We start from the raw sequence: 15,835 nt of genomic DNA on the forward strand, positions 1-15,835 counted from the left end.
ACCCAAATCGCATTTGAATAGAAACTGTTTCTCAGGCAGCTAGTCCTAATCTTTATAACCTGGTACCTTCTTCAAGAGATCATTTCCGGGGTGTGCACTATCCTGCTCTTTTCACAACCTAAAGTTCATTCCTATGCATTAATATCTGACCTCTGTGTCATTTTTTTAAAGGAATCCAGTAATTTAAGAAGAGGTTTAAAAGCACCATTCAACAGAGCTGTCGACAACACAGCTGTTTCTTCAGCTGTAAAATGGGAGTGATAATATATTTTGCAGTGTTGCGAATTGCCTGAGGCAATGCCTTATGATTCTAGATTGGAAAGTGTGTTCACTTAAACCTCAGCCAGGTCCTTTTAATCCTCCAGTGACCATATAGCCATATAATAAACATGCAGGAAAGAGAGACCCCATTGATGGCATTATATACGGCCCTCTAGGTAGGAACTGTGTTCCTTGGAATGCTACCTTCAAAAGCAAGTGTAGGAAATATAGATGTAAATTACCATATTTTTCGCTCTATAACACGCACCCGACCATAACACGCACATAGTTTTTAGAGGAGGAAAACAAGAAAAAAAATATTCTAAACAAAACAGTGGATGTATGATTTTTGTGGTTCAGACATGTGATCTGACGGTGAGTTTGGGGTAGTCCAATGCAAAAAATCCTGAGGATCCATGTGGATCCATGCTTTGTAACCACGTTTTTGCACCACTGCGGCCCCAGGCAACAGTGGGTGCGTGATTTTTTTGGTGCAAGCTGTAGCCATGGACATGCTATGTGATGGTGAATTTGGGGTGACCCAGTGCAAAAATCCTGAGGATCCATGTGGATCCATGCTTTGTAACCACGTTTTAAGTGGAGGGAAGGAAAAGCACTCAAGGGACAAGGAACACACGTGGGGTGGGTGGAGAAGGATGCTGTTAATAATGCAGAAGAGGGGTATAAGAGGAGAAGGCTCCTCTCCTCTCCCGCTTTGCTCCTTTAAAGGCTCTGCTTCTCTCCCTCCTCCCCGGCTCGCTGAAAAAAAAAACAGCTCCGGACTCGTGTAAGCAGCTCTTCTCCTCTCCCGCTTTGCTCCTTTAAAGCAAGCAGGCTCTCTGTCCCTCTCTCCTCCCCACTCAGCGGCTCTTTTCCCGCTTTGCTGTTTCAAAGCGAGCCACAGAGGAGGGAAGGAAGGGGAACCATGGATCCTCTGCTCAGGACTGCAGCAGATCCCCCCACCATCTGTAGGCATTCGCTCCATAACACGCACAGACATTTCCCCTTACTTTCTAGGAGGAAAAAAGTGAGTGTTATGGTGCAAAAAATACGGTATAAAAGTAGCTGAAAACAATAAATCCACCAGTGAGTAAAAGATAGTTATAAACTCCTTATGTCCTGTTCCTTGCCATTTTATCACACTGATGTTTGGGAAAGTATAGTCTGTGAAAGAGACCGTTCAGAACTTGGCTAGCCTCATCCTTCCCTTCTTCATGGAGGCCTGATTTCATAGCCCACTACACAACCTGAACACAGTCCACTACCCAGTCATCGCGGCTGAAAAAGTCAGGGGCCTATTAGTTTTCATCTGACTTGTTTCGTTGGAGAGTTTGCCGAGTTGGGGGGAGGTTTTTTCTAAAAGATTTGCAACTCTTGAAAAACACTTTTGTATGTTAACACGATATCCAGCTTTTAACATTTTGCCATAAATAACCTGGTGTGAGCTGTAAAAATAAAATAAAAAAGCAAAAGGGGGGTGGGCAAACTGTAATATCTGGATGCCAGATGGCACTGGCTAAGTGATGGGGCTGATTCAATAAGAAACAAAAGGAAATTCCTGACATGCATCTATTTGAATAGAACCCACAGGGAACAACTTAGCTGCAGAAAGGCCAGTAGTATGCAATCGCCCAGTCATAATTCCTAAATGTTAAGCCACGCTTGCTTAGAGCCAGTCTTCTAGAGGTGAGATTTTCTACCAAAAGGGCTTAAGGAACTAGACAGGTGATGTGTTTTCAGAACTTTTCCCTGCATCTTAATGTACTTGATCTGAGCGTTCATTCTACACGGAATTGCTCCAGTAAGTAGCAACATAGCAAAAACATGGATTTATATGTTTGTTTGTTTGTTTAAATTAGTATACTGCCATTCATCTGAAGATCAGTTCACAACATAGAAATACAAAATGAAAACACGGAATACATAATAAAACAGAAACAAACCAATTACACGCCTCCCACAAACACATTTAAAAGGCCCTAGAATGTTAATCAGCCGAAAGCTACGGTTATAGAGAAATGTTTTCACCTTGTGCCTAAGGATTTGAAATAAAGGAACCAGAGTGGCTGGGGCATCCCAGTCAGAAGGGCTGGGTAAAAACATATTATTATTATTATTACTATTATTATTATTATTTAATTATTTATTTATTTATTTCACAAACGGGGGCCACTGCAGAAAAGTCCCGTTCTCATGTTGCCACCCTCCAGAATTCTCATGGAGGAGCCTCAGGATCTGAATTGATTCATATGGGGGGGGGGGGTCCTTGAGTTATTCCAGTCCTGAACCATTTAAGGCAGGGGTCAGCAAGGTTTACCTTGCCTGGGCCAGTTCACTCCAGCAGAGATCCCTCCATGGGCCGGATTGTGCACGCATGTAAGCACACAGGCCTGTGATTTCCGGTGCCGGCGCTGGCGCAGACGCGATTTCTGGCGCTGCGGAAGCGAATCACCATGCTGCGCCAGTTTAGCGCAGCACACGGGGACTCGCTGAGTGGGCGGCTCTGTTTGGGGACAACTCGTGGGCCAGTTAAATGACTCCCATGGGCCTTAGGTTGCCGACCCCTGATTTAAGGTTTTATAAGCCAAAACCAGCACTTTGAATTGGGCCAGGAAATTAATTGGCAGCCAGTGCAGTTGGGCTGGGATCAGGGTAATATACTCAAACCGTCTTGCTCTGGTGAGCAGCCTCGCCACTGAATTCTGTGCCATCTGAAGTTTCTGAGCTGTCTTCAGAGGCAGCCCAAGGTTACCAGAGCATAGACAACAGAGGTTAGGCTATCTGTGTCCAGATAGGGGCAGAGCTGGGTCACAACCCAAATAGAAATTATTAGGCCTATGTCAGCCATGGCCATTATTCTCATTGGGCCTGCTCCATGTTAAAATGAGTTGAGTGCAACATAATAATAAATAAATAATATTAGAACAAAAAAAACCCCCACAAATTGCTTTCAGTTGGAAACACTTTCGAAACTGATTTTTGAATGCTGTGAAGAATGGGAGCTTTGCTTCAATCAAGAAATGTTGAATGTTGCGAGGAGCCAGTATGCTGGTTCTCAAGAGTGTGGTTTGGAAAGCCCTAGGTCATTTAACTTCTGTTGTGTATTGAGCAGCTCGCTTGCTTTTTGCGTGTCGAGGTCCCCAAGCCACCCCAAATAACTCACACCTCACACATAATTTTTGTTTAAGGTTTTTGGCATGATTATTGGCCACAACGTTATTTAAATACACAAATGTGAGTGGTTGTTTAGGCATTGGTTACGACTATCTGTCCCCGTCTAGGGACAGAAGTGACTTCCGGATTCCAGCGAAAGCCAGTAAGGGAAAACAATATTGGGGAGAAAATGGAGCCAGACACCCAGACCCTCACCTCTCCCTGCATGCTTCCGGGGGCTTGCGCGGCCCAAGCCCTACTCCAGGGATTTGGACGAAAGCATGGCAAGCCCCTGGATTCCTTTAACGGATCTCCCTTGCAGCAGCAGCATTGGAGGGGTAGGCACTTACCCCTCCACAAACCAATTTGAACCAATGCCTAACCACAAACCTTACAAGTTGTGACAATTTGCTATGCAGTAGGCAAAAACCAAATGGCACCAGCCAACCAGCCAAATGGACAAAATTCCTACCAGGCCCCTGCCCCAACAGCAGGCGACCCCATGACAGGCATAGCAAGGTCAAAGCAAGAACCCCCCCCCCCAGTTCAGGGAGGGTGGGTGGGTGATCTGGTGCACGCAGCAAAAGAGGACGCCCAAAGCTGCGTGTCCAGTATTTAAAACCTTTGAGCCCACCCCCAAAATGGCAACATCGAAATCTCCCTAGAAACTCAATTCCCCAATCACTGCCTGTGGCCATCCAAAGAGATCTGCCCAGCAACAGTGGGGTGGCCTCTTGGACCCCACCACAACACATGCTCTCTGTTAGAGAGAACATACTTAAGCAGTATCTCTCAAACCCAGTTCTTATTCTTCTTCTCCCTCCTCCTCTTCGACTCAGACATGGGCGACCAGGGTTCAAATTCCCACTCAGCCATGAAGCTCCCTGGGTAACCTCAGGCCTGTCCTTAGTTGTGGTGAGGTTACAATGGAGAGGAGAGCTATGAAGACCACCTTGACTGCCTTGGAGTAAAGGCGTGATATGGATGTAATGAATAAGATAACTTTTTTAAAAATATATGGTTCCGACTTCTTTTGTAGGGTTGTGACAAGCATTGGCTCCCAGTACGTTTCCGAGCACAATTCAAAGTGTTGGTGCTGACCTTTAAAGCCCTAAACGGCCTCAGTCCTGTATACCTGAAGGAGCGTCTCCACCCCCATTGTTCAGCCCGGACACTGAGATCCAGTGCCGAGGGCCTTCTGGCAGTTCCCTCATTGCGAGAAGTGAGGTTACAGGGAACCAGACAGAGGGCCTTCTCGGTGGTGGCGCCCACCCTGTGGAATACCCTCCCTTCAGATGTGAAGGAAATAAGCAGCTATTCTATCTTTAAAAGACATCTGAAGGCTCATGGAAGTTTTTAATATTTAATTCTGTACTGTTTTTAACACTTGATTGGGAGCCGCCCAGAGTGGCTGGGGAAACTCAGCCAGATGGGCGGGGTATAAATAATAAATTATTATTATTATTATTATTATTATTATTATTATTATTATTATTATTATTATTATTATTATTATTGCAACTCAGGATAACACTCCATGCATCTAATGAAGTAGACTGCAATTGACAAAACCTTATCCCATAGTAAACTTGTTGGTCTTCAAGGATGCCTCATGGCTTTTTGCTTTGCAAAGGCTCGCATGACTGCCTCTCTGGAAATGGTTACAAGGAGATGATGTATCCTGAAGCCTTTTGAACATTCCATATTTAGATGAAAGAGGAGATGAAAATTGGTTGTTAGAGGTGCCCTGGAGGATCTGAGGCTGTCAGCGAGGATGTTAGTTATGTATATATTGCTCTTGATATTATCTACGAATACTTTTTTCCCTTTAGTTTTTGCATTGCTTTCTGTCGGCCAAAATATCTCTTTGGAGCTGTATTTCCTATGGTTGCAGTCCATTCCGTTTTGAAACAGTTGGGAAAATTCCCTCTCAGCTGCCAGGGCATTGGATCAACTTGTACGATTTCTTCCCTTTGTCTTTCTCCATTTCTCTTGCCACTGCTCTCTCAAAGCTTTGACTACAAACCACCCCACTTCGCTCTAGAGGATTTTAACGATAAATGAATGTGATTGTTCCATGCCAAAACAAAATGTGGACCTTCTCACTGCTAATATCTGTTTAAAATAGTAGGGCCCCTTTACATTGCTGTTTTTATAAACGAGGCGATCTTTATCTCAGGAGCAATATTCCTTAACCGCAAATGTTGAATTTGAAGCATGTTCATTTTTATAAGTTAAAAGAACTCAGACCTTCCTGCCTGAAGGAAGAAGGGTTTGTCAAACGATTGCACAGAGCTTCACATCAAACAGGGGCGTGATTTGGCATTTTATTTTGCAACTCGAGAATTTAATTTTAAATGTTAATTTTAATTAGGGACATTGCTTATTTGTTTGCTTTGGGGGGGGGGGAAGATTTGTGAACTTATTTGCTAGGCATGGTTATTTTTGCATTAGCCATGGTCTGGAGATACATGCATTGTTAACAAAACTGGGTATATCAGGCAGTTACTCCTCTAGCTGGTAACCCAAGATTACAAGGCAGTTGGGGAGCTTGTGGAAGGAGCAGAAGAAATTGCATGCCCAGGCATAATGACCCTGCAACATGCATGTGCTTGAATGACAACTCGTGACAACATTCTTTGATTCAAATCACGCCACCACTTTATTTATTACAAATGTAAGGTGTTTGCCTGGCTATCCAGTTCTGGATATATTGAATTTTTGTTGTTGGTTTCTACAGTCCAGGCTAGCTTTATAGCTTTGTTCTTTCAAACAAACAATGTGTTGATTTGAGTTTTAATGTGAAAGAATTGAGAATGTGGCAATTAATCTTTCTGCTAATTATTGTGTGCACTTAAATCCAAGGTACCGTCCCAAGTTTCTGTTGGGAAAGCCAAAATGGTTTGGGTGGGAGTGCACATTTCATAGCAATAAATAGCTAACTGTTTGGGTTAATTGAGCATAAGTCATGTAGATCAGGTCTATCAGAGTTGTTCTACCAGTGTTTTTTCCCGAAGCATCAGGAGAAGCAATACTGTGGGTTTGAATGCTTCCCACTCACCGCTCCTCAAAAGCTTCCTGCACATAAGATCATAATTGCCTTGCAAATATGTTTCCAAATGCCTCAGGAAGTTCACAAGCAGGGCGTGAATGTGACTGTTGTCCCAAATGTATCCAGCAGCAAAAATATCATCACCATCATCATCACTTTTAATTTGTATACCATATTTCTATCTTACAATACCCAAGGCGGTTTACAAGCTGAAGAAACAAAGAATGTACACCTTATAACAATCTAATGCAATACAAAAATGTGATAATAAAACATAGCTTTAAAATAAGCAACCTACATCAAATACAGTAACATTCGACAGTCATTAGAATAGTATAGAAGAATAATATCAGCATATAAAAAAATCAAACAGAAATCCATTCTTAACAATTACAATAAATACCAGGGTTTTTTTGCTCCATAAGACTCACTTTTTCCCTCCTAAATGTAAGGGGAAATGTGTGTGCATCTTATGGAGCGAATGCAGGCTGCGCAGCTATCACAGAAGCCAGAACAGTGAGAGGGCTTGCTGCTTTCACTGTGCAGCGATCCCTCTTGCTGTTCTGGCTTCTGAGATTCAGAATATTTTTTTCTTGTTTTCCTCCTTCAAAAACTAGGTGCGTCTTGTGGTCTGGTGAGTCTTATAGAGCAAAAAATACGGTAATTTCTAAACTTCAATCAGTAAAACAACGGCAAGCTACAGATACAAAATAATAATGTGATACAAAACGATACAATACAATATGATACAATACAATACAATATGATACAATAAAATAATACGATACAAACTGAGAAGCAGGGACTGGAGGGTGGAGCAAGGCAAGTGGAAGAAGGCCTTGCCTGGTGAAGTCTCTCCCCTCACTCTGCATGCAAGTTGGACCTGAAACAAAATGTCGCAATCCAGAAGAAACACTTTTCAAAATCCAAGCCACCCCATTCCATCCCCTTTCCCCCCACCTGTTTTATATTTCTGTTCCTAAAAGTCAGCATTCTGTGACTATTCAGTAGGCTTGGTCCTCACTGGGTTCTTTCCTCACCTTAAGTAGTTTTCCTTTTTTAAAAAAAAGTACTTCTGCAAATGGAGTCCCCCCCCCTCCAAGTCTACTGATAATAATTGCATTGTTACAATTATTGTAATAATTATTTGTGGGTGGTGCCGTTGTAGTTGCATAATCAATGGCACTCATAACCTGAATATCAGAAATATATAGGATTATTAGCTCAATGTATGGAACTGCCATTTGATCCAGTTACTATTTCAGTGCTAAGTTCCGTTCTGAGCTAATTCACTGAGATTCAAATAATCAAGACCATGCTAAGCACAGTGATCCTGATTATATTAATTCACAGGATATTAATTCTGTTATTGCTCTAACCCTGTGCAAGTAGTGCTTTGATTTACTGCAACTCTGACTAGTCAAGTGTCGCTCGTTCCAAATAGATGAATAAGCTTGGAATATATCCCTTACAGTTTTGTACTACAGAGTAACTCATAAGCATATATTAAGAATTTATTTCACAGCAAAGTAGCACTATCACCAAACTCAGAAATATGGTTGTTATTAGTAAATGTTGACTTTCTAATGGCAACCTTGTATGTTTTATTGCTCTCAGCTCCACAGGTTCTCTTTATGCCTTTGAAGCAAGTTATTACATAGCATAAACCTACCCTACTAGGCTCATAACTCAAAATGCAAAGTATCTGTTTAGGAAGCAGGAAAAAATATAACTTCCTGATGTTATTTCCTGCTTTTCAGTTATGAATTACTGTGCACAGTGAAATGATTAATAATGAGTAGATTATAGTTTATGCAGCAATTTTCATTCACTAGAAGAGTTTCCTTACAGGCTATACATTTCTCTTTTCTGCTGTTGCTCCGAGCATGTGGTTTATGCACATCTCCATTATTTCATTTAACAGGGTGTGCTGCATGAACTTAACATGCTTTTTTAATAGTAGAGCCATTTTGCCCTGCATTAATTTGCGGTCATGTTTTTGGTAAGAGGAATCTGTGGAATTATAAAATTATGAAGCTAGACTTTCCTTAAAGTCATCTGGCCCATTTCCTTCGCACTGCGAAGGGACCATCTTTCTTTACTTAAATTGAATCCACTCACAGGATGCTCACACTAAAAAAGGGGGGTGCAGTTTTCACCGATTCCCCTTTAGCCTGCATGCAGCCTCCTCAAACCTGCCTTCTTCAACAGGAGCTTCCATTGGACCTGAGTCCCTTCCATGAATGGAAGGAGCCCTTTGAACTTCTCAAATAATACTGGTTTCAAGTTACAGTTTTGGCATCTCTGGCAGAGAGGCCCAGACACCTTAGAGTAGGCATAGGCAAACTCGGCCCAGATGTTTTGGGACTACAATTCCCATCATCCCTGACCACCAGTCCTGATAGCTAGGGATGATGGGAGTTGTAGTCCCAAAACATCTGGAGGGCTGAGTTTGCCTGTGCCTGCCTTAGAGCAAAGGTTTTCAGTCTTTTTGAGTCCACAGCTCCCTTGAGGTGTGGGGAGAGACTTCGTCTGGCAAGGCCTCCTTTCACCTGCCTTGCCCCACCCTCTAGTCTCTGCTTCTTAATTTGTATTGTATTATTTTATGTACTTTGTCTTGTCTGGAGAACTACTGCCTTGCAATCCACCTGGCCACCATTCAAGGTGCCCTGACTGAAAACCACTGTCTTAGGGAGATGATTCGTATGTTTGCTTTTCCTTGTAGGTTTATTCCAGAGACCTGGTCTGCCTGCAGCGTGACCTGTGGGGTCGGAATCCAAGTCCGCTTAGTGAAGTGCCAAGTTCTGCTCTCCTTCTCTCAATCTGTGGCTGATTTACCCATTGATGAATGTGAAGGGCCCAAACCAGCCTCCGAACGAGCTTGTTATGGCGGCCCTTGCAATGGGGAGACCAGTGAATATAGTCCCGAAGAGGCCGATGTGTTTTATGGCGGCTCGCAGGATTTTGACGAACTCCATGACTGGGAGTATGAAGGCTTCACAGAGTGCTCTGAGTCTTGTGCAGGAGGTGAGTTGCATTTTTCCCCCCAACTTGTTTGTTTTGCTTGTTTTAAATATTGCCTACCCACAGGCAAAAAATGGATGGGTATTAAGTCATGACTACCTTAAGTGCCTTGGGATGCGGGTGGCACTGTGGTCTAAACCACAGAACCTAGGGATTGCCAATCAGAAGGTCGGCGGTTCGAATCCCCTCGATAGAGTGAGCTCCCATTGTTCGGTCCCTGCTCCTGCCAACCTAGCAGTTCAAAAGCACATCAAGTGCAAGTAGATAAATAGGTACCGCTCTGGTGGGAAGGTAAACAGTGTTTCCATGCGCTGCTCTGGTTCGCCAGAAGCGGCTTAGTCATGCTGGCTACATGACCTGGAAGCTGTACACCGGCTCCCTCAGCCAATAAAGTGGGATGAGCACAGCAACCCCAGAGTCGTCTGCAACTGGACCTAACGGTCAGGGGTCCCTTACATGCCTCATTGATTATAATCAGACTTAATTTGAACTAACTGCATCCACACTGTCACCCGACTCACATTTTGATCTTATTGTGTACTGATTAATCCTTCCCTCTGCCCAAGAGCTATTCTCATTGTTCTACAGCGGTGCCTTGCAAAAACACAACCTTACCCACTAAATTAGTTCTTATCAGATGTGTGGAAAATCTGAAGAGGGGTTTTTGTCCAACCGAGCTTTTCAATTCAACGGATTAGAGCCGATTTTCACAAGGCACACAGCTGGCTAATGGGAAATGTGGATAAATGTGGCATATAAAGCGACTCCGTCTATCCATCAATAACCCATGAAATGAGCACCTTCTGCACATTTTGGGTACTGTGTGGATGGTCCCACCAGCTCGACTGTGGCAGCCGAAATGTGAGAATCAGACCTCGGTCTTCTGTTTTCTCTGTTTGAAATGGAAGAGTGGCTCTGTGAGGGAACTATCGAAATAAAGTCCAGATGTAATACCATTTTGGATCTAGAAGGTATCAGAATTCACAGCTGGGGTCTTTCATATGACTAATGCAGTAGTCTGGTTGTTTACATTTCCTGCTGACCACTTACATTTGGGCCAGGGAAGCGTATTTTTAAAGAGCAAGATTAAGTCAGGAAGCATCAGGTGTCATTAGCTTTGCATTGCCTGACTTCTGCTTTGTAAGCAGAGACATGTGGATCCCAAGCGTTGGGCTGTTGCATATGTATTTCTTTACTGAATCTACTGGAGACTCAGCTGGTTTTGATAGCTTTTACTAGCAAATGACATTAGCTTGGATCTCGGTGCAGGGTAAAGGAGAGAGAGAGAAAACATATGGCAAAAATAACCAGCGAAAAGATTGCCTGGAGCTAGTAAGTTTGGCACTTAGGTTAAAAGTTAAGGAGGGTCACCATTTATGCATATTATGAGAATTGTTTAATGTACATGGTGTCTAATCCATTTGGGTCTACTCAGTCATTTTCTGCTAATTGCTTATGAAAATCACGCCCATTAGAAACGTCCCGTTCCTAAAATTCCTTAGCTCCGCTGAAGCTGGGGGTTTTCCACACAGGAATTGTAACAAATGGCTTGCATTTCATGGGTTCTGAGTACCGTATTTTTTCCTCTAGAAGACTTACTTTTTCCCTCCTAAAAAGTAGGGGGAAATGTGTGTGCGTCTTATGGAGCGAATGCAGGCTGCGCAGCTATCCCAGAAGCCAGAACAGCAAGAGGGATCGCTGCTTTCGCTGCGCAGCAATCCCTCTTGCTGTTCTGGCTTCTGAGATTCAGAATATATTTTTTTTCTTGTTTTCCTCCTCCAAAAACTAGGTGCGTCTTATGGTCTGGTGTGCGTCTTATAGAACGAAAAATGCGGTAACTTGTGCATGATAGAAAAAGAACATTTTTATCACGAAGTGAATGTTTCATAATTATTCCTTTCTTCCTTTGGTTATCCCACTTCCTGTACCCTATCAGAACAAAACATCGCTTTCCCTTACTACCTCATTCTCAGGTAAATATAGGGAAGTGGGTTTAAAAATGGCACAGAAAGCATTTATCTCTGCAGCGTCGCTCAAATCTGACACATACACAGTTTACATAGGGTTGCCATATTTCAAAAAGTAAAAATCCAGACACAAACGTTGTTGAGCCTTTGCGGGGGGCAAAGTTCTTGAGCTATCCCCTCCCCCAAAAGTTGTTGCACCAAAAACTAGACTTTCAACCTGGGTTGCCATGTGTCTGGGTTTTCCTGGACATTTCAGCTATTTCCTCCCAGACACTGTTTCCGAAGGCCGTATTCCGGCTGGGTCTGGGAAATTCTGGACGTATGGCAACCCTAATTTACAGAGCTCTGAAAGCAGGTCAACATGCTTTCTTGAATCCAGAAGAAGCCCCAGGCGTAGTCTTTCGCGCCAAACCCAGGTCAAAACTCAAAGTGGAATGAGTACAGGGATGGAATGAGTGCATGCCTAGAGATGGACCATTAGGTAGCTGGAGAATCATCATCATCATTTTTTATTTGTATGCCACCTTTCCATGGAAGTGAGAGCTGAACCATAAAGAAGGCTGATCGCAGAAGAATTGATGCTTTTGAATTATTGTGCTGGAGGAGACTCTTGAGAGTCCCATGGACTGCAAGAAGTTTAGACCTCTCCATTCTGAAGGAAATCAGCCCTGAGTGCTCACTGGAAGGACAGATCATGAAGCTGAGGCTCCAAGACTTTGGCCACCTTATGAGAAGAGAAGACTCCCTGGAAAAGACCCTGATGTTGGGAACGATGGAGGGCACAAGGAGAAGGGGGCGACAGAGGTCAAGATGGTTGGACAGTGTTCTTAAAGCTACCAGCATGAGTTTGACCAAACTGCAGGAGGCAGTGGAAGACAGGAGTGTCTGGTGTGCTCTGGTCCATGGGGTCATGAAGAGACTAAATGACTAAACAACAACAACATGCCACCTTTCCACAGTTAAAAAAACAATGCTTAAGGCGGCTTACAGCATAACAAGATTTACATCATTCCAAAAGTCATAAACAATAAATAAACCACATCAAAAAAATACACAACCAAATGGGAAACAATTTCCACATAAATCTAAATTTAAAACTAAGAATACAGCATTAATATCACAGTTTAAAATGACATAGGTAAAAAATAACAGCAATTTAAACAAAAAGCACTAAACTAAACTAAACGGAGCCCTCTCTGTCCAGCAGCGGCGGCGGCAGCAGTCCTTTATAGAGCCCATCAGGCCCCACCCTGGGCCAGGTGGTGAGTGGCAGGATTGGGGCCCTCAGGTGCTGAGCAGGGGAGTCCTCCTGGGTCTATCACAGTCAATTTTGCACCAGAGGTTATGAGGGCTGGAAGCTCCATTCCCATTTAGGAAAGAGGCTCCACCATGACCTCCTTGGCACCCAATGCCACCTGCGGAGCCACGCATTGATTCCCGGACTGTCCGAGGGCCGGATCCAGAAAGCAATTGAGCTGAATCCAGCCCCCGGGCCTTAGTTTGCCGACCCATGGTTTAGGGCTTCAAAGTGTTTGTCAGGTGTGCGTGCAGGAGCCGGGCCCTGTTACCAATAGGACTTTGCAAGACTGGGGCCTTCCTAAGTTTGTTCTGAAGAGGCAAGGCGCAGCCGCACAGGTGAGGCAGATTGGTAACTCACAGCACCTGGTGGCAAGAGCCAGGAAGGGATATAAGGTCAGCATTTCCCTTTGGCTCTTTGCCACAGCAACACACTCCCTGCCTTGCAGTGTTTGGCTCCTTGACTCCTTGCTTTTTGATCCTCGGACCCCTGACTTCGTGACTCCTTGCTTCCTGACCCTCGGACCCTTGGCTTCTTGACTCCCGGCTCCCTGACCCTCGGATTCTTGGCTCCTGACTTCTGGCTTCTGGACCCCCATTCCTGCTCCCACCCCGCCATCTTGCCCCCGGTCCTGACATCCCCAGCAGGACTTTGATCACCCGTGAACCAGACCGTGACAGTGTTGGTGCTTGGAAATGTACTGGGAGTCAATGTAGGTCTTTCAGGACCGGTGTTATATGGTCCCGGCAGCTACTCCTAGTCTAGCTGCTGGTTTTTTTTGCATTAGCTTAGAAAAGTGAGGGATCGGGTCAACACAGTACCGCAGCATCTTTTAAAATAAGATAGCCAATTAAAATAGAGAGCTTCTGACATGCACTGATTGAAAAAGAAATGTTTGTCCTCTCGTTCCTGACCCCAGTCCACATTTGTTCTGAACTGGGAAGCAGTGTGCTTGCCGCACACCGCTTTACGGGGGCCCATAACACACATTGTGAGAACCGCGGGCTCTACATTGCAGCATTCCTACTCCATATCAAAGTGCAGTGGTTTGTCGGAAATAAAGACCTTTGTATGGCAACCACTTGTTTCCATGAGTTAAATTCACATCCAGCACTCGGTCTGCTGAACAGCATTGCCACAGAGAACTTGGGAGCGGCATCTCTTGTTACATTTATTGTACCTGATAATATGTGGCTGTAGCAGGAACCATTTCTTTGATCCATTCAATGCCATCTGATTGTTTGCGAAATGACTGGCATGCAGAATGTTTTGGGGGAAAACGTTTTCTGTTAAGCAAATTAAAATGGAATAAATAGGTTCCAAATAATCATTTTGTTTCCACAGTTGCATGACAGATCAAGTTAATTTTATTGTTCTTGTGCTCTCTGGAGATGAAATTTGATTCATGCAGAAGTAGCCCTTCACCCTTGAAGGAGTAGCAGCCAGAAGGAACCAGTTAACAATTTAGTCTTCATGAAGTGGCTGCGTCTTCCACTGCTGTCATCAAGTATCATGTAACAATTATGCTATTCTGGTAGATATAAACACAGCAAATCCTATTTGATGGTATATTGAAAGTGAACTGAAAGCTACTTAGATTCATGTCCTCCCCTTGCTCCGTGTAGCAGTTTAATTTCCCAGCCATAAACTTCAGGGATTTTCAAGGAAAAACAAACCCAGCTTCATTATGTTAAAATTGTGAGCAATAATTTTTAAAACTCGAGCCTCAAATACCCTGGAAAGTGGAAATCCCAGGGCTTTTCTGCGTCCCATTTTGAGCAGCTTATTTTCTCATTAGAAAGGAATGTACAGCTTCTTCGTTATATATATATATTTTCCAGTTTCTGAATGCATCTGTGTTGGAAGCTGCAAGATCTAATCCTAAAATTGCAAGAGGGATCACCACAGCCAATCACAAGCAAACAATCACACCCTAGGCCAACCCCAACCTCTCTCACCACCAAAGGAACACAAGTGAACAACACAAGCACGCTGACACCAAACTCTACACACATTAAACATAATAGAAACACCGCCACCCAATCCCACCCTTATCCATCTTCCCTCTCTCCACCCCCCTTTCTCTTTTCTCTCCTTTTTTTTATTTTTATTTTTATTTTCTTCTCCCCCTAATGCCTCAACAAATGAAACGGATTTGTAAAAATGTTACATGGGGAAAAATATATATGAGGCACTACACTTCTGTAAAACAAGAAAATCCTTAATAAAATATTTAAAAAAAAAAAAAAAAAAAAATTGCAAGAGGGACAAATCTCTATCATGCTACTTGGTCCTGTGCTGCATCTCGAATGTTTTACTAGCTATTGAAAAATGTCTGAAACACAAGCAAACGTTTTTTAGAATGGAAATGCACCGTTGCCATTTCATATAGGAGGTCCCCACCTTTACTTATCTATCTCTTCCTGCCACTTTCTAGTTTTGTCTGAGGACAAGGGAGAATATGGGCTCACCTATCATTTCTAAAACTGCATAAAGGAGCACATAGTTCAGAGCAGTGCTTTCTGCCAGAGAATGGTCTGAGGTCACAGGATGCTACAAAAAAACCTGTCTTCCTCTTGAAATGAATGGGCACAATAGTTCATTGGTTTAGTTCTGACTTCATTATGAATTCACAAGGAAGTCTGCTTGAAAACGTTCGTAACTACGGCAGACTGGAGTTGCTAAGGAGGTTTTCGCATGCTGTGATGGGTGAATAGTGATCTGAAACTTCCATTTTCTATTTTTTTTTTTTTAATATAATTTTTATTAGATTTTCACATTTTTTACCAACAAAAATACATCAGAAATCACATTTCTTTAACCTTGTTCCCTGGACTCCCCCCCACCCCCCTTCATACATCCCTACTTCCATAATTGGCTCAGCAAGTTCAAATTTCTCCTCCTTAAGTTAACATATAAATATATATTTTTGATGTAACTCCTCCTAGTTTACCCCATTTCTCCTAATCCCATTTCTTATAAACATTTAGATTCTTTCCTAAGGTCGGCCCAATTTCCCTTCCGCAGATTCCCCATTTTTATATTAAGTAAAGTCCTCATTAACACAACCCCAAGTTCGTA

The 15,835-nt window shown here is 43.2% G+C and overlaps 1 protein-coding gene across 5 annotated transcripts in view; it reads left to right on the plus strand.

Moving 5' to 3' along the window:
• Positions 1–15,835, plus strand: part of ADAMTSL1 (ADAMTS like 1) — a 718,478-nt gene that overhangs the window by 372,107 nt on the left and 330,536 nt on the right. For all 5 annotated transcript variants that reach the window (XR_013391089.1, XM_028711677.2, XM_028711679.2 and 2 more), the window contains one exon: positions 9,192–9,493. Coding sequence is in view for 4 of the 5 variants with exons in the window: in XM_028711677.2 (XP_028567510.2) it covers positions 9,192–9,493 (302 nt within the window). In the remaining variant the exon portion in view is untranslated. The remainder of the gene's footprint in view (positions 1–9,191; positions 9,494–15,835) is intronic.

This window comes from Podarcis muralis, chromosome 17 (genome assembly GCF_964188315.1).
Source record: "Podarcis muralis chromosome 17, rPodMur119.hap1.1, whole genome shotgun sequence".
Lineage (NCBI taxonomy): Eukaryota > Metazoa > Chordata > Lepidosauria > Squamata > Lacertidae > Podarcis > Podarcis muralis.